General features: G+C 41.5%; 1 protein-coding gene across 1 annotated transcript in view; it reads left to right on the top strand.

Moving 5' to 3' along the window:
* The window catches only part of TENM3 (teneurin transmembrane protein 3), a 548,392-nt gene that overhangs the window by 392,982 nt on the left and 135,312 nt on the right, over nucleotides 1-20,098 (top strand). Inside the window, exon 5 of the mRNA XM_054566195.1 lies at nucleotides 11,498-11,736. Within this exon, the coding sequence (XP_054422170.1) occupies nucleotides 11,498-11,736 (239 nt within the window). The remainder of the gene's footprint in view (nucleotides 1-11,497; nucleotides 11,737-20,098) is intronic.

Here is a 20,098-nt window from a genome sequence, read left to right as displayed (position 1 = left end):
CTTTATCTAGGTCACACTTTGTCTCAAGCTTACAGAAAGAACTCTGTTGAACACCTTTAAGCATAGATGGCCATCAGTAATTACATGAATTAACAGTTAAGTAAATTAAGTCTTGTACAAACAGCACATAAGAATTTTAGGATGTTCTTCATCATGTACATTTTAATTGTATATATTTAGTATGTAATAGCTACCAACAGTAGGTGGGTGTAGTTGAGATCTTAAAACATGTAAGAGAATGAATATCTAATATAGACTCACGCATCCGATGCCATGACTGAACTACTAAAGTAACTAAAATGTGAAGCAGAGCATGTTAAGCCATTTCAGCCCTCCTGGTAATAATTTTAAAAATTCTGCATATTTTCAGAATTAATGTTGTTCAGTTCTTAATGCTCCCAAACTAACCCTGTAACATAACTTGGTACTTCATTCTAGACACCTCTAAGTTAAAAATAAGTGATAATAAAAATATTTTGCTTCTTTTTGTAGCCCTATATATTTTATGCAGCTGCGGTTATGCCAACATTATATAAGTCTCTCACATAAGACTGAAAAGTAAATGTAAAAGCTAGTAAAGAATTCACTAAAATATATTTCCTACAAATTGCCTTAATGGTCTCTAGAATTCTGCCTTCCAATTTTAAGAGATCAATTAACACATATTGCTATATACTTAAAGTGAACATTTCTGTATATTTAATATAATTACAAATTGATACAGAGGCAATTGCTAAAATGTATAATTATTCATACATTTACCTTGCAATCGTTTTGGTAAAAACATTAAAAATCTTTTATTTCTCAAACCACTTTTTGTTCAGTCACTAATAGCTCATATTAATTCAGGTAACAGCAGTGAAATGTATCTTGTTTATAAGCTTTTCATTTAAGACATTTTTCTCACCGGGATCACCTCCTAGTGTGAAAATCGTCCAAAGATAATAGCACATCAATTCAAAAGTGTAATAGATTTGAGATCACCACATGCTATCAACACGAAGAAGGAGTTTATCAGTCTCGCTAACTCACTGTGTCACAGCTAGAATCATTACATATTTATTCTTTTGTTTTCCCATCAAAATATATATAATTTACATCCTAATGTTGATTACTCACTTAGGGGGTGTTTAATTTTCCTATTTAAAATGTTTTTCTCTTAAAAATGCATACCACAATTACTTTAGAAGTTAGAAAAGTGACTTAAATTAGTAGGAATCTAAAGTATTTTCTTTCTACAAGTCAGGGGCACATAGTATATTACTTTCTATAAAATATTTTCAATTAAATTTATTATAATAAATGTATTCCTTTATAATAGAAGCACATAGTTAATTCATTTTGAACAAACCCCAGCCAATTCTTAGAAAACAGACACACACACATATATAAACCTTTTCTATACTCATCCTTCTAAAAAAAATAGTAGAGATGAAATTATCAAAATACAGAGAAAAATATTGACATTTAGGTAAATGGTATTATTTCTTCATGGTTTTACCATTTTATCAGTCCTTGAGACACGGCTTTTCAGTTGTTAGATTCCATTTGCTAATTTTTATTCCTAGTTACAGCTTCTGTCCCGTCCCCCCACCAGCACCGGGGATACTTGAGGAGCTCAATCAACGACGGGTCCGTGGGGTGCTCCTTCCTCATTGGAGTTAAGGGCTCTCCTAGGTTGCCTTTTCCCACTCTGGAATGCGTGTTTTAAAACAGTATCTAGAGGAGGAAGGACGAAACTTTCTCTTTCACTGTAATAATGAGGATTTAATGTGGGAATTTTTCCCCAGTTATGCTGGATTTCTGCTCGTTCTGAAGCTGGATAAGAGACTGTTCTTCCTTATGGTCTGTAGATGAGCAGCGACCACCTCTCCAGCCCTGGTCAGGTGGGGTAGAGCTTCACGGTGGCCAGTGCTGGGAACATCGCTGGTGGTCACTGCTTTGTCCTCAGCAGCTTAAGGGAGCAGGAAAGTTTAGGGAAGGGGAAGCTGTGCAGAAATATACTTTCCTTTTCTTTTCCTCCCCCTCAAAACGCAGATGTGGAAAGGGGTGATGTGGTTGTGTGTGTGTGTGTAGGGGGCTTTTGAAATATTTAGAACTGAGTTTTTCAGAAGTCTCTGCTAAAAGGTAAAAGGAATGAGCTACCTCTACTCATTCCTCTATAGATTTTAATACAGGCAATATATTGAAGCAAAGATTTTAGAGGAAAGGAGAATATATAAAAGCTACTCCAGCCAGAAAGAGCAAGGGAAGAGAAAAGGCATGACTTGGAGGAAGAACGTGGTGACACCTTCTGGGAATTTGTAACTAGCCAAGGTCAATCATCAGCTAGACTTCTACGTGGCTCACAGATCCACATGTTAAGTCGAAAGAAACAAGAAAGAGAACCCCCTACAGAGGGTACTTGTGGAGTAAGATAGTATGTTGGTGAATGTTTTAGAAGCACATGGAAATACAGATACAGCTACAGGAAACAAAGAAGAACCAAAACAGTACAGATACTGGTGTCCCATTTAGCAAGGAAGGCTAATAAATATGGTAGATCAGTGGTTTTCAACCTTTTTCACCTTAATCACACACATAAACTAATTACTAAAATTCTACAGCACACCAAAAATATTTTTTTTTTTGCCACCCTGACAAAAAATATATATAATTTTGATTCCTTCACACAGGACAGCTGTTCTTGTGTTGGCTGTTGTCATTTTTTTTATTTGACCATCCAGGGAAAAAGAGGCCAGTGCACCTGACTAAATAGTCAGGTACTGCATGTTTAAAAACTTTTGGGCTCACCAGTTTGAGAATCGTCATGGTAGATTTTTTAACGTAGCAATGAGATGAGAAAAGGTGAGGAAACTGATTCCTTACCGAATAGGTGGAATTCGAAGGGAAGAACAGTAAAAATTAAGAGTGAGGTGACATAAGACAATGAAAAATGTCTAAGCCATTGGATTCTGAGGTCAGGTGGATGGAGCCTTGTCTGGTAGAAATTCCATTTGTTCTAAATTGGCTACTTGCAGTGAACAGCCAGCAGTGACTTTGAAAGCAGGAGCCTTTAGATTTTCTGATTTGTCGTATGGTCTTGACGCCAGTCTTGACATTAAACAGAAGCTAAGAAACCAATCAGCCAATGCTGTATTGCAGTGGTTCCCCACATGGAAGCCCCAGCCACTGGGCTTCCCTCAGACCTTCTGTCCTAACAAGCTTTACAAGGAGTTTGATGCAGGCTAATGCTTGAGAACTGCTGCTTTAATGCATGAAGTGGTCTCTGAGTACCTTTCTGCTCCTACTGGCGGCCTGACCGTCCACTGTGTAAGTTCACAAGGCTCTATCAACACCTGCGATTTCCGAATCAGCCTGGTTGAACTGTTTTCACAGGAAAGGTAGGTGAGCGCAGAACCCCTATGCAGTAGTACGCAGATGCTGGGGTGACTGAGCTTCCCCCTGAGATTTCATAGTGGCTTCTGCTGTCTCTTAGCTCGGGAGCCTCACGGAGCTTCTAAGGGCCAGCATCCTCAATGAGAAGGTGATTTCTGTCCAACAGCTCCGTATTTAATCACAGGGAGTCATTGTACTAGATGTCTCTGGTATCTATGGAGAATCAGTTGCTTAAAGATAAGGAGAACAAAAACAAGAGCCCAGTCTTGATGCTCTACGTGGGCTTGCTTGCTTTAGTTTTCTGTCTACCAACTGCCAGAAATGTATCCATTGCACCACTATCTAAAACACATCATTTAAATGAACTGCTTCTATAGCTGTTTAATTCATTATAAACCCATTGCTAAATATACACTTAACAGATATTCCAGTCATGGAATTTAAAATTCAGACTTGGATAGTGAAAATTCTCAAGACTGTGGTTCATGAATTACAAGTGTTCAAAATGCTTGGACAATAGTTAGTATCATCTTTCATGCATATCATTTTTTAAAATATATGCTGATGAATACTTCAGGCTATTTTAACTCTTGCAGTATCTAATAAATATAGTCTCAATTATATACCAAGTAATTAAATGAGTGGTAATGAGCAGAGGAAGATAACACTCAATAATTCATTCTTTGTGCATTTTGACAGTTTTTAGAAATTATTTTCTCTTAAAGTGAATTCTAGGCAAACCATCTATTGTTTTGACATTATCAAGTAACTAAAACTGTTTTGAACTCAGTAGTAATTTTTCCCTTCATATATTTCCAGGTAAATTCAATCCACAAGTGTGGGATTCATTTGCTTTAGATCTGAAAATGTCATTTTAGAAGAGTCGTTTGATGTTGAGGAAATCCTGTGAGACCTTTAATAAGCCTTTTAAATCCAGGAAGTTATATTTTGCCTGAAGGAAAAGGAACCATACCTTGAAATTGTTTTAGTTCTTAAGTAACAACTTTGGATTTTGAAAAGGCTGCAGATTTGACCAAATATAGCCAGTGTTTCTTCTCATTGGCATACTGTCTTTGAAATCAGAGCATCTGATTTGAAGCAAGCAAACTATATTTTAGATAAATTTTGTATTGATTTGCCTAGAAACACACATAGAAGGCAGGACATCGAGAGGTTGTATTTAAATATGTTACATATAGTTTGATGTAAATTACTCTCTTTGTTCACTGAATAATAAGAAGAAGGGAGCATCGGTGTATCTTGTGCAGTGGAGCCTTTCTCCCCCTAAGAGGTAACAGGTTTTATATAACAGCAGCATTTTTCCAGGGGTCTGATGTCAGTAATAAAGGTTTCAAATGTGCCCGAGGGACAGAAGTTGAACATCATAACTATTACACTCTTTTATTCTAATTATTTGCTTTGTTAATCTCAAAGAAGGCTTTTAACACTGTATAAAACACTGAAGAAGCAAAACTCTTTTCTATAAAGATCACCAATTATGAAGCTAATCTAATTAAAATTCCCTTCAGTGGCTGCACACTCTCCTCTTGACTCTCCCTTCCTGCCCCTCCGCCGTGCTGAGGCAATGGCTCAGGCCAGTTTGAGTCGCAGCACAACGCCTTTTCCAGGGATGCTTTTCATGTTGCTCTGTGTCCTTTCTCATTTATTAAACCATGTCCTTGATATTAGAGGGATACCATGATTGTATTAACCTCCTGAACAAACGATTACTGTTAACCCATTTGTCTCCCGGAGACTTATTTAAGCTTACAGTATCCAATTATGTATTGGAACTTATTTAATTTTGTGCTTGATGTTAAGATCTTGTTACTGTATATACTACAGGAAGGCACATTTAAATGAACTGCCAAAATCTTACTATTTTTCCACTAAGTTTTTATGATAATAAGTTTTATGGGTTATTACTTTGAAAGACAAAAGCAATAAAAAGCAAAAAATTATTAAGTAACAAAGCATATCTGCTAAGAGATGGAGTGAAAAAACAAAACAAATTATAAGAAGTGATGTAAGAGGCCTGATATAAGAGCAGACAGACATTATGAGTGGACATACAGAAGTAATTCAGGTCTTGTGCAAGTGAGTGTGCAAAACGTGGCATTTCATTTAAGAGTAAATGAAAATTCTAAATGAAAATGTTACTTCTTGCTCTTCCGTGCCTCTGCCAAATAGATTAAAAAGAGGACGTTGAGGGAGAAGAACTGAGAAGAACTTCGCCACAGCCAAAAAGAGAAAAGAAAGAAATGCTGTAAAGGAAAGAACGCAGGACTCCCTGAAGGTGGCCTGCAGGGCAGGAGGCGTGACTGAAAACTGCTCGGCCTCCAGCAGGGGGGGCGGGGCGGGGCGGGGCGGGGGGGCTCGCCAGCAGTGACCCAGAGGCAGGCCCGGGGACAGCAAGAAAGATGAGCAGCTTCAGCCTTTGTCCCTACTAACTGTAAATTTGTGACATGACCCATAAGAAAAAAACCGTCAGACAGTCGGTTAGAAGTATACCAGAAGGTGGGGGCCGAAATGATAAGGTCGGCCCGAAGGCCGTAAAGAAACAGACCTTTCCACTTCAGAAGTAAAACAAGCAACTAGTAATTGTGCTTGCCACAAAGCAGCTGTTTGTGCTCAGTGGCCTTCTGCGCCCACTGTCGCTGGGGCTTTGACACCGGTTTCCCTCATCCTGGGGTCTGCTACGTCTGTCTTTGGGTGCGCCTCTCGTTTGTCACCAGAGAGGGGTGGCCACACAGACAGCGGGAGGGCCTGGAGGCAGGCGCCACGCAGCGCATCAGAGCACCACCAGGAGCGTAGGGACCCAACCGGCCTGCCCCGCGCCCCGGGCCACCGCTGCCTCAGTCCCGCCCGATGGGGCCTGCGCTCACGAGGCCCCCGCTTTTCACTCCCAAATATGGGCTGAGAGGGAAAGAGAGTGTCTGCCTTTATTCTGCAAACCTCGTGGGGAGGGGGGCAGGTCAAAGCCACATGGTTGTGATGGTAATTTTTGCCGATTTTTTCTGCATGAAAAGCATATTTCCAAGGCCAGAGGACCTAGCAAAGAGTCACAGGGCGGGAGAGGCGGTAGCGACACCCAGGTCTATGTGCCTTAGGGAGAACGAGGGAACCGAGTCGTTTTCCTGTGAACTCAGTGTACCATTGTCACAGAGCTGAAGGTCAGGATTCATTCATCTCTTTGCTCATTAAATGTATGTGGAGTTTATTTTATTTTATCTCTTTTTTTCTAAATTTATTTTTTTATTGTTGTTCAAGTACAGTCGTCTCCATTTTCCCTCCACTACTGCCCCCCGCCCCACCCACCCCCCATCTCCCACCCTCAATCCTGCCCTCCCTTGGCTTTGTCCCTGGGTCCTTTATACACGTTCCTTGACGACCCTTCCCCTTCTTTCTCTGGCTATCGCCCTCTGCCCCCGCTTCCAGTTACCGTCAGTTTGTCCTTTATTTCCGTGTCTCTGGTTATGTGTTGCTCGCTTGTTTGTTTTGTTGCTTAGGTTCCACTTACAGGTGAGATCATATGGTCTTTGTCTTTCGCCCCCTGGCTTATTTCGCTTAGCATAATGCTCTCCAGTTCCATCCATGCTCTCGCAAAGGGTAGGGGCTGCTTCTTTCTTTCTGTGGAGTGTTAGATGCAGACGAAGTGTGGTGACCCCGGAAACCGTTCAAAAGAAGTCCTGGGCTGAAAGACAGACATTTGTCACAATATGCGCTTGTTCCGTGTTATGTAGTCTCTGAATTGCAGGGGAAGGAAAGAACATTGTTCACTTTAGAAAGAAGACACCCTGTCTGGACTAAAATATAACACAACTCCCACCAAATATGAAAGCACACGTTCCCCTCTCTAGGAAATACGTGGACATAGACCTCTTCTGCGCTTCTCGCTTACGTCTAAGAGCGACACATCTATCTTGAGGGCTACTTTTACCTAAAGGAATTATTCTCACATGAATGACACTGTTTTTTTATCATTGGTTTCAGGATACACCAATTTAAACAATTTTTGCAAATTCTTTCTGTACTCATGTATGAGAAAGCCATCTGACAATATTGAAGACCAGTGATTTTAAAATACAATGCATTGGTGACTTGGCTTCTCTGTCAGTGTTTTATGTTTCTATATTTATGATGCACATGTAGCTCCAAGGCACTAATTCAGTGCCCCCTTATATGGATGGTCTTTTAGATGGAGGAAGGGGAAGTGTACTTCTGAGATTTAGAGTAAGTGACCAAAAACTTTCTCTTGCAAAAACACAAATAAATGTAGGCATTGAATAAGTTAGAAACTCTTTGAAGGTAAAGCTGTCTTCCATTCCACTAATATTGATGAATAGTATGGTTTTGAATATAACATCTTTATTTTCAATGATATCTCGAAGTTGCATTTCGCTCTAAGAACCATAATTTCATAGTAACTCGAGCCTTGTTCTTCAAAGAGTGCTTTGCCAGGATCACCAAAGCAGATGCACATCTTGTGTTAATGTCACAAATTTTGAAATTGAAACAGAGATGTCTAATGTGGAATGGGCGTGTGTCTGCACACCATGGGTACATGTTTTAGTGTCAAGGCTAAGGTAATGGAGAGTTCCATAGCCCAGGTTCAAATTCGATTTCCCATGAAGAAATGACCCACGACACGTTGAACAAAATGATAACATGTTTTCCAGGGATGCTTTCCATTCCAGTCCTATAATTGCCAACTTCTGTGTATCTGTTTTTATTTTTGTTATTTTATTTACTTATTATTGTTAGCTGTGCTATGGGTCCTTGTCCAAGGTACTTCATTTCTCCGGGATTCACTTTCCACATTGGAAAGGTGATCACCATTTTATTTATTTTACAATATTTATCAAGCAGCTACTGTGTTCCAGGAGCTTTCTAAGTCCTGAAAATACTTACAGGGACTAAGTCATCGAGTTTACATTCGGATGGGAGAAGACAGGCAACAGATTTGTGCAGTAGCTCTAGCGTTCTTAACTCTCAACCTGGCACACTACATAGCTTTGTTTATTTATCTTCCTGTCTAGGTTTCATTCTAAGCCCTCGTTCCTAGACACTTTTCCCACACGCTCCGATCTCTCCCTCCTTCCGTGCTGCTGTGAGGACCACGGAAGGCGGGTCTGGCACTTCAATATTCTGCAGGAAGCCATTGAGTTTTCCTGTTCTGTGTTATCACCCCATTGCTCTTCAGGCACCTGCATTCCCATCCAAGTGGCCTCTCTGGGTCCAGGGGCACCCTCTGCCACGTCTGTGTCACAGAAATAATTCTGCTCCTTACAAGCCCTGCTGAGATGCAGGAATCTCAGGGATCCCTCTGTAACAACAGCCCCCAGACATTCCACACATCAGTTTTGGCTGTGGGGTCCTGTTACCTCTGCCGGTCTCAGGTGTGCTCTGGTCTCCTGACATGCCAGGTGGTGTCACCTCGTCAAGGCTCCATCCGCCAGGGGAGCCCAGCGGGGCCTCTGTCTCGCAGGTGCAGAGAACCTCTGCCCTCTTCCATTCCCCTTTCCCCTCTCCCTGACCCTTCCTGAGGAAATTTTCTAGCCTAAGAGGAATCTTTGTCTCCCAAATTCTATTCCTTTCAAACATTTAGGTTATAGCCCCCATCCTTCCTGTTTCTATTTTCCTGCAGATTTCTTTCTAGTACTGAAGACTGCCTGGCCATGGGCCTAAACGCTGGTTGCTGTTCCAGTGCTGCTTGTTCCTTGGCGTATTCGGGTCACTCCCTGCTATTTCTGTGCCTTCAGCCCTCCAGCTGGGAGTGGAAGTAGTAGAGAGAGCCTCTGGGGGGGGAGGGGGGACTCACCACCCCCACCCTAGACTTGCCGCAAAGCGTTGGGCAGGCATCTCTCCCAGGGCCCTGTGGACCCCAGCTCTGTCGGCTCCCCATGCTCCTCTTTGTAGCCGGAAGATGCTCTTCTGGTCGGGGGGGTTGAGGGGGCAACCCCTTCTGCCTCCCACAGTGTTTCCCCATGTTAAGGTTATATCCCAGTCTGTTCCATTCCACCCAGTAGCCTGGGCACTAGGAAACCCGCCACAGACTCCGGCTATTTCCATTTCTCGTCTTTTCCCATCGCTCCTGGAGGTGATGCAATAAAGTAGCTGTTGGAGTTGAGAGGGGCCAGGCAGAGCAAGGACACAAAGGGGGACATTTCTGGAGGGAAAAACACACTGTAAATAGCATGTCATTTTTTTCTTTATGTAACCTCTCACGCAAGTAAACAAATGGACAAGAGAGTAGCTGATGGCAGTAAGCACTTTGGTGAGCGTGCTGGTGTGATGGGGAGGACAGGGGACAGGCCTCAGGGGAGCTTTGTCCCTGATGTCCCCCTGTCCAGCCTCACAGTCACCTTCTCCAAGAGGAGGGCCCTGCCTCCTCCCGAATGCCTTCCGTAGTGCCTTCCCATGGCACTGAGCACGTTGCCAAGGGCCGCTGAGCCTCTTGCTCCCTCTTCACGTACAATCCTGAGGAAGGGAGGTCTAGATCAAGGTCTACCACCGCTCACAGGCGGGACCCAGCCAGTCGCCTATTTCTGTGGTGATTGTGAGCCAAGATTGGTTTTTAAACCTTTAAGTGGTTGAAAGAAAATAAAAAGAAGACTGTTTCATGACGTAAGAAAACATGATAAAATCAACATTTCGAAGTCAAAAGTAAAGTTTTATTTGAACACAGCCACATGCAATCCTTCATGTATTGGCTAGGCTGCCGTCACAACATAAACAGCAGAATTGCTCTATTGTGGAAAAGGTTGCCAGCACCAGACCTAAAGGGGGAGGGGACTCTGTGGCATGATACAGCCCGTCCTCTCACCCAGAGGACAGGCCAGCGTGAGGCGTCCCCAACATCAAGTGTGTAAACCAGAGACTTCATCTCACATACATTTGTTTGGAGGACATTATACTTTGAATTTAGATTTAAAGTCTTCAGATAAAATAAGTGTCCCATTAAAATAAGGACACGAGTATTAGAACATAAAATATTCTGCTGTGTACCTTCTGAAATGATCTTGCACAGCAACTGTTCTGAACGATGGTGGGCTCTTCCAGGACACCTGGAACCTCCTGAATGGGGAAGAAGGACACAGTTCATTGACCTCGTTGGACATGTCAGTAGGGAACATAATAATAGCTGTTGAGACTCAAAGTAAATACACTCTAAGTTACCAACACAATATGAAATGTAAACTGTGAAAACCATGGGGACTTTTATTAATAGGAACCTTAAAATTAGTCCTTTTCCACAGAAGTCCTCATAGAGCACTCCTGTCACACAGCCATTCAGTTTCTGCATAAACGTATTCCAGGGAAGAGAGTCTACAGCGTGTGAGGCAGTGGGCGTCCCTGTCTGCGGCCGCGTGGCTAGGGCAACTTTCTGTACTTGATCTGCAACCTGCTTCACCCACCCCGCCATCCACTTAGGTCGGGTTTAGAAAGGGTCCTGTGACTCCTTCCTTTCTCCCCCTGCCCCCGGGCATATCCACCTTCCCAGCTATGCTTGGCCTAAGCGAAAAATAAAATGGGTTTGCCCCCTTGAGAAGTGACCTGTGGCCAGGCTAGACAATCCTTATTAGTGGGAGAGAGAGGCTGGGACTAGTACGTTTCTGTGGACATCCGGCAAATACATCAGTCTGCAGGACAGCCATGTGGTCATGCATGCTTGAGTTCACACGAGTGCCTGTTCTCATAGAGTTGTAAGTATACATGTAGCTATAAAGTAGGAAGGTGAGCTGTCTTAAAGGAGATGGGAAGATGTTCTTAATGCAGTTCATAAAGGCTAGTTCCCAAATGGGTCTGTGCAGGAAGGATCAGAGTGACTTTCTAGGCTCCCACGATCCCTACTTGCTACCGGGGACCGCGGTCACTGGTTATGCACACATGCTGCTCTCTACGTTACGGAGCACACTTCCATCAGAGTCTTTTTATGAAGGGGTGGGGGCTTTCTGGTTAAAACATTTTCTTAGTTTCTAGGTCTTTAAAAATGATATGAAGTAAACGATGAAAAGTCAGAGGAACGCCAAGGCATCCTCTCTGTCCCCACATTTTAACCTGTTTGAGTCTCAATGTTGATGTTAGTGTCGTGTAACAATCTTCTCCTGTTCCACAGGCATTTCCTATTCAAAACAGGGACAGGGACCACGCCACTGTTCAGCACCGCGACCCCAGGATACACAATGGCTTCTGGCTCTGTTTATTCACCGCCTACTCGGCCGCTACCTAGAAACACCCTATCAAGAAGCGCTTTCAAATTCAAGAAGTCCTCCAAGTACTGCAGCTGGAAGTGCACGGCCCTGTGCGCCGTGGGGGTCTCCGTGCTCCTGGCTGTGCTCCTGTCCTACTTCATAGGTGAGGGCAAGGGTTTGGGGTTGTCTTGTCTGCGCGGGGGGCCATCGTGCTGTTGTTCTGTGGAGTTTATCTATGCATTTGGTCGAGAAGTCTTTTCTGAGGTTCTGTTTTCTGGGGAAGGGGTTGGTAATAATGCATTTTAATCTCAGGGTGGTTGAAGTAATTTTTAGCATATTTAGATAAATAGAAAAGCAACATTCATATGAAGAATGAGTTATGTTCTTGGACACACAGTATAGTGTACGTTTGTGTTTGGCTTATTACTTGGGAAAACATGGGTAACTCTACACCATTTCATGTACACAAAATAATTCATACACTTCCGGGAAGGAACACAATGCAGGAATCTCCTGTGATGCATAGTCAATAAGGGACTCTGCTACTTGGCAACAGTACGCACCATTAGCTAACTCAGTGATCTAAATGTCAATCTCGTCGCTCAGGACCGTTGTCCTATACCCAGGAACATGCTCCTGAGGACTGTACATCCGTACGACAACGAAGGGCTCATCTACTCGTTCATGCATGTAGGTTTGTCAGCTCTTCTGATGTAACATTGACCGAGGTTTTCACTTCATAGTAACCCAAATGATGGAGCTGCTCGTAAAAGTTGTAAATTTTCCTGTTAACTGCTTTGTAACATGCCTGAGCATCCAAACTATTGGAGATTGCTTTTTGAAATGTCAGAAATGACCACATCAGATTCTGATTGGCTTCTAAGTGTAGGGAAAGGCCTACCCCATCGAAATGCTGGTGGCGTCCCCTGAGCGAGAGCCCAGGCTGTGTGGCTCGTCCAACAAGAACGATGGTCAGTGCTGCAGTCACAGGTTCACGAAGCGATTTGTGATGCCCCGTGAGACTCTGCAACTGGATAATGCCCTCACAGAGCTGTCCACGGGATGGGCTTTTTTGTTGTTGAACATTCCTTATGATCCAATTATTGTGCTAGAACTTAAGGCAATGCAATCCAAGGGGTACCTGGAAAAAATTACTTTTATCATCAAAGATTTATCTCATACTTTTTATTGCTTTAATTAAGCACAAATATACTGAGAATTTTCACTGGTCTTCCCGAGCTTAAATGACCAACACACTTAATGCAGTGATTTTCTTTTCTTTTATATCAGGTAATACCTTTTCTTCATCAGCATTATAAATGTTTTCAAACCAAAGACACCACTCTTACCCTTGAAAAAAGAACAAGGCTCATCTCTTAGGGAAGGCTGTTCCTTCCTATTGAGTGTGCATGGAAGGCAGAGAACACGGAACAGGCCACTTGCCTGTCCAGGGAGATCAGTCTGATAAACCCCAGAGTCCAAGGGGAAGCCGACATCATCATCAGATTGATGAACCTCACAACCTTTAATGAAGCGTCGTCATCCTTAGACTTTTTTCCATTCCCTTAGAGGTCTGCATTTTCTTATATTGACTGTTGATATAAAGTCAAAGCTTTAAGAAATATGCAGAGTAAAAAGCTTGAGGAATTATTTCTATCCCAGAATTTTCTTCCTCACCTTCCAGTAAGGTCATGAGAAGTTATGAAGATGTAGTGTTAATGTGTCTCTTCCCTAACATCAAGTTATCCCAGGATAGCCAAAGTGCATAACTTCTGAAAGGGAGGGAGGAGGGAGAGATGCCGGCTTTGTTGTATGTTTGTTTTTCTATTCTCACAAAAATTTCAGAGAATAAAGAAAAGAAGAAAAAGAAAGTGAAAATTAATTCCCTTAGATCACTATTAACTTTTTGCATCGGTAACCACTGTTAACACTCTGGTGTATACCCTTCCAGATATTTTTCCATACATATATATGCCTAGAGGTCTGTACTTTTAATGCATATGTACCAGGCTTTCTCACTCATCATGCATTAAACATTGTGTGCGTGTAATTTTATTTAGTGGCTATTTTTAATTAAGCAGTTCCCAAAAATGCAGTGACTGTTTTCTTAATGCAAGCTTGTGTTTGTGTGTGCACGGAGATTCAGTTGATCAAATTTTTGATAAGAATAAATTCTTTAAAAGAAAAGTACAGTGCCAAAGGGTAGGCATGTTTTAAATTTGCAAACCATGGCCAAATTAACCTCTAGTTTACACAATTACCAATGCTACTTATTATCAATATTTTTAACCCTTGCCAGTCTCTTAGGCTGAAACATTTTATTGTTGTTTTCATTTATTCCTAGTAGTGCTGAATATCTTTTCATATACTTACTGACCATTTTTATTTCTTTTTACATGTGTGAATAGCCTAGTAGCCCGCATTTTTCTGTTGGGAATATTCTCCTCTTTGTGATTTGCAAGTATTTACTTATTAAGGATATTAATTATTTGCCATATATGTTGTTTTCCAATTTAATATTAACTTTTTTCATAGTTTGTATGCCCTATACCATACAGGATTTTTACATTAATCTCATTTATCAGTTCTTCTTTACAATTTCTGATATTTCATGCTATACCTTTAAAGTCCTTATTTACTGTATTATTTTTTTTAAGTCACATAAGTTTTCTTCTGGTACCTCTGTGGTTTCTTAATGACCATCGAACCATCGTTAGGTCAACATTTTTCTGGACACTCTAACAGATGTTAGAGGTTCGAATGAGCTCTCCAGTCTAGAAACTCATGGTCAAGTGATAAAGACATGTATGCAAACATGCTCCTAACAGCACATGCTTTCATAGGAACACGGTCCATATGAGTGAAATACAGAAGAGAAAGAAAAATGCCTGTCTCAGCCTGGAGATGCTGAACAGAGACTTGACCTAGCAGATTATACTTAAGAGGTGAAGGGAAGTTCAGTTTGCGGGGCTTAATGTCAGAATGGTTAGTGGGAGAGGACCTTCAAAAGAGGTCGTCCAAGGCAAGGAAAGGAACAGACATGAAACGTCTACAGTGATGATGCGGGCTGCTCACTGCGCGCCAGGCACTGTGTTTGAAGCTGTGTGTGAATTACCTCATTTAATTTTCACGACAACCCTATGAGTTGTTACCTCCTTTGAACACATAGGAATCTGTCACTTAGAGAGGCACCTGTCTGAAGTCACATAGCTTGCAAATGAAGAAGCTGGATTGGAAACTATGAGGGCCCCATTCCACTGCACTGCCTCCTGTGAAGTTTTCAAAGAACTGAAAAGTTAAAGCATTTTTGTTTTTAAAAGATTGCTTTAGTAGCATTCCAAACCCTGGAATTTGAAGAAAGAAAGTCCAGACTTGGACTTTTCGAACTTGAATGTGCCTAGGAATCACGGGGAGACCGTGTTAAAATACGTGTTCTGATTCAGCAGGTTTGCTGTGAGAACCGAGGGTCTGCATTTCAGACGGGCTCCCAGACGATGCTGCTGTGGTCCGCAGCCCACAGCGCTCTGGGCCAACGCTCCGGGCCAGCACTGCCAAATGCTGCCCTGGGTGAGGGACGCGGCCTATTTCTGCACTGATTCAGTGGCACTAGACACACACGGCTCTCAAGCACTCGAAATGTGGCCACCGCAACGAAGAAGCTGGAATTTACATTTTGTTACTGTTAATGAATTTAAACTCAGACAGGCGCATGTGGCTAGTGGGAAGTACAGAGAACCTATTAGAAAACGCAGCGAAGTGAGAGATCCTGAGGCCCTGTTGCGATAGAGAAGTGAGCAGAGTTGAGAAGCTCTAGCTGACACGTGATAGGACAGGCATGCCATGATTTGTCGTCTCTCAATTCTTAGAAATCCAATGTCCGCACTTGTACATATGACAAACCTCTTTTCAACAGTCACATTATGATTTTCTTTAGATTGCTCAGCTCCCAACAAAAAGCCTTCTCTAATACATTAACCTGTAAGTGGGTATGTCTTTATACAATGAAAATCTGCTGATTTCTAAACACACACATTACATTTGATGGTAATAGTGATACAGGCCTATCAAAAACATTCCTGTCCCTACTCTTCCTGGGGCCCAACTCATTCTTCTTTTTCCTGTTTAATAATTAGATGATTGAAAATATGGGCAATAGACAGTAGCTGTCCACCAAAGAATAGATTACAAAGAGATGGTCTGCTAGTTCCTGTTGCTTCTTATTCTGTTCATAACTAAGGAATGAGTAGGAGTCTTGATGGTTGTTCTTTACTCACAGAAAGTGGGCAATAACCTGAAATTGTGCTGTTGGATTCATAGAAAAATGCCCAGAAACCTCATCATAAAGCATGAACATGAATGAAACATTAAATACAGAATCAAAATAAATGTTTGCATGACTAGGTAACACCAGTTAAAAACACCAACAAAGTCAGACTTCAAACACCACCATTACGGCCAGGTCGCCTCATTCACGTTTTCCGATAGTACGAGGCAGAGCCTAAACATTCCAGTCATTTCCCACGTTGGGTAGCATGGAGAGTATTTGTACATGTTCCTTAAATTTAAGGGAAACCAGAGAAAACAAAAAATCTTATCAGACTGCAGTAGGCTGGCTTATTTTCTCCATTTTTGGCCTAGTTTATCCCAACCAATTTCTATAATGGCTTTATGGAGAAATAATTCCCATACCCTACAGTTCACCCATTCAAAGTGTACCATTCAATGGTGTTTAATGTGTTCACACAGTGTTGCAATCAATTTTAGAACATTCCCATCACCCCCCAAAGTAGAAATCCTGTTTTCTTTAAGAGTCGCTCCCCGTTTCCCCTTAAACCTTCCCTAGGTTTTTTCCCCCTCACAAAAATCTGATCTCCTTTCTCAGAGACATGAAATAACTCAGCATTGTTTTTCTAGTGAACTCCTGACATATGCTGCTAACCAAAGAAATACTTGCATTTTCAATATTCTGTTTCATTGAAAAAATACATATGTAGTTATTTATTTCCTTTGAACATCTGCTACCAACTGATTCGTAAAATAGATGTTGTGATGTGTCTGCCAAAAAGGCTGTTTAACAACCCGAGTATCCCGTAGATCTAGCAAAACAGAACCTGTCGAGTCCAGGTTCATTGCAGCTATGATTTGGTAGCAGTTATCTGTCCTACTTCTTTGTCTATTTGCATTTTATGAACATTTTTACCTCTCTGTGCACCTTGAAATTGATTACAGTACTAGCTATATATATGCAACTCAGGGTCAGAAAGAAAAATACGCCAGCCCTCTACGCTTCATGAGAAATCAACCATTTAAATATATACGGCGAAATAAAATGTGTTGTGACATTCTTTTTTCTTTTTGGACATGTCTGTGTAATAAAAGTGCTGTTTTATTAGGTTATAGAACACAACTGAGCAATGAATTACATACCATTTTTCACTACAGCTTCTTCCCTTAACTCCTAGTTGCATTACATTCAGAAAACACATTTTGTCTGAGATGGAATGGTACCATTTTAATACTAATGTGGTTTCATCACATTGTAGGAAAAAATATACTGCCTGTATTTTAGAAGATTGAAAATTGTAAACTAAAAATTTTAAATCAATATTTTATTTTATTTTTTCCTTGGATACATGAAATTAAAGACATATTTAAACCCGATTCAACCATGAATGAAGACCTGGAATAAAACAGTTTACCTTAGGAGAGGAGGAAAATGGTGGTATGATAAAGCGTGTTACTGCTGTGTCTGATTCTGCACATGCAGAAAGGAGAAAATCTAAAACCCATTCTCGATAGTTGCATTGCTTCCCATTAAAGAGGCATGTTGTACAGATGAAATTGTGTGTGTGTGTGTGTGTGTGTGTACACGCTCTCTCTCCCCTCTTCATTTTGGTTGTCTTGTTATGTTTGCACTCTGCCCTGACTTTCCATATGAGCTCTGTTAATTTGCAGAAAATACTAGTTTTCTCTGTCAAGCCTATCATGTAGACACCTCAAAAAGACTGAGAGGTCACTTAAAATTAAATTCACTCTGTAGCCAACTCTGTATAATCAGTGACTTCTGAATTGAACCTAAAGTGAGAAAAAGCTATATATTGCACATGCAAGGTTTCTGACATAACTTTCTGTTGGTTTTTATTAGGACAACATGAGAATGTGTAGCTTTTAAGTTTACGTGATATTTGTTCATTATTGTACATGAAAAAGGAATCACTACCAGTTTGAAGAAATGATACAATTGGAAGGAGTGTGCTCTTCTTCTACCCCCAAATGATTTATTTTATTGTTGGCTCAGTATGAGGTTAGCAAAATAAATAATACATGAGGAATTCTGTATATGAACAGGCTGTTTTTACCATTCAAATGTGAGGATCTCCCTGACTTGAAAAGCAGCCAAGGACAGCAACAGTAAGAAATACCTTTAACGTCAGCTGAACTTCAGCGTGTGCCAGACATAAGTACCCTGGGTGTGAAATACGGTGCTCTTTTCTCTGTCTGAGGCTATCGTTTTTGCAGAATGTAGCTATGTTTCCCGACTAATGACAAGTGGAAAGCATAATACAATATTTACCATTTCTGTGTTACGCCACATAAATATTGAATTGACATTGCATATGTCATTTGCTTTCACATTAGTGGTACTAAGAGCAGTGTGTTTTGAGAGAACGATCTACAAAAGGAAAAGTAATTAGCATATATAAGGTTTTTTCAAAAGCAAAACTAGCCCTGGCCAGTGTGGCTCAGTTGGTTGGAACATCATCTTACAAACTGGAAGTTTGCAGGTTCGATCCCCGGTCAGAGTACATACCCCTAAGTTGAGGGTTTGATCACTGGCAACCAAGCGATGTTTCTCTCTCATGTTGTTCTCTTTTTTCCCCTCTCTCCCCCGCTTCTTCCCTCTCTGAAAGCAATGAAAAAATGTCCTCAGGTGAGGATTTTATTTTTAAAAAAAGGCAAAACTATAGATTACTAGGAATTTTAGGAATGAATTCAGCATAAAACTTTTCAAAGTTCCATTGACTCTATATTCAAACAAAGGCCTTATCCTAAAATAGGAGATAAAATAAAATTCACATGCATAGACTCTCTCAGTTTGTTGATTGTTCCTACGTAATCTTCGAATGTCTGCTTACCTTGTCCTTCTTCCTTAAAAATGAAATTCCACAGTTTCTTCTTTGGGGACTTAGTAATGTAACACCAGAAAAGGAAGTGACCGCTCCTCTGTCCATTCATCATTCCTTCAAAATGTGTTTAGTGAGTGGCAACATTTGTTTACTGAGACGCTATGACAGATACAGCAGAGAAGAAGATCGCAACAGCCCTTGCCCCCTTAGAGGCTGACCTTGGAGAATACAAGCTCCGAGCGCTGAAGTATAACCGTAATGACCATTTAAAAAGAACTTTCAGAGGCAAGGAGAGCGCGTGAGAGACAGAACTTAGTGAGGCTGAGCATTAGAGAAGAGGTTTCCTGCTGAAACCAGAATGGTAACTAGGATTATGTGTTTTGACAAATGCTGACCTGAGGACAAATTTTAAGTGTTACCACAGAAACCTAAATGTGGCTTGAAAAATCAGTTCTCAGGACTATTAAAACCAATATATTGTGACATAATAAAAATAAAATCTAGATGTGCCTGAGGGAAAAAGTTGCAATACTCATATTGGTTTTCTTTGTTGAGTTAGTCTAGCTACAGCCCTATTTTATAGTTCACATCTAGATGTGAAGAGAAATGTTACTTTGGAAATTTCGACTAACCAGATTTAAAGTTACTACAAGAATGTGCAGTCCGTTCCTGTACTTTCCTTGCCCTTAATTTTAGATAATATACATACATACGTGCTTTAAGAATTTTACTTATGCAGGATACCCAGAAAATAGTTTTAAAACCTTTAAAAGAAATGATACCTCTGGGTTTTTTCCAAACACTTATGAGCATTCTACTCATCTGTCTTTTGAAGACATTTGTAAAGCATATGTTCTCTGTATTTCAAAGTTGTTGGGGCCTGGGGTCGTGTTATTCTACACCAGATAGCCAAGAGGCCAGCCTGTCCAGTCGCTGTGGCCTGGTTGGGCCTCAGGCAGAAAGGGCGTCTCTGGAAGACCCTCCCCTTGTGCATCCGAAGCCCACGTGATACCGAGACTAGGAGACCGATTACATTTTTCAGCGAGGCCGCTTCGGCGGAGTATGAAGGTGTTTTCTGAAAATAACACTCAGTGTTTTTAAAGATAAGAACTTCAAATCTTTTCTTGACCTATAAGATTTCGTGGGCTCTGACCTGGGGTTGTGTTTCCTCCCCAGCACGTTAGCCCCAGGCTGATCCCGCCTGTCCCCTCCCCGCGGGTGAGCTCTTGCCTGCCTTGTCACCTCGGTCGGCCACCGTGCCCCGAAGGGGAGGAGGCCAGCCCCGTACCAGCCTGTATTTCCCAGGGCTGCGGAAGGAGCTCCAGGCCTACCTAGCAGATTACCGTGTCTGAGTCCACATGGCGGGGCCTTTGATCTGAGAAAGAAAACGGCACAAGC

The sequence above is a fragment of the Pteronotus mesoamericanus genome, unplaced genomic scaffold (assembly GCF_021234165.1).
Source record: "Pteronotus mesoamericanus isolate MK-2021 breed Mesoamerican mustached bat unplaced genomic scaffold, CSHL_Meso_final contig_169, whole genome shotgun sequence".
Classification (NCBI taxonomy): domain Eukaryota; kingdom Metazoa; phylum Chordata; class Mammalia; order Chiroptera; family Mormoopidae; genus Pteronotus; species Pteronotus mesoamericanus.
Note: the sequence above shows the minus strand (reverse complement) of the source record. Positions and strands in the feature narration are given on the sequence as shown.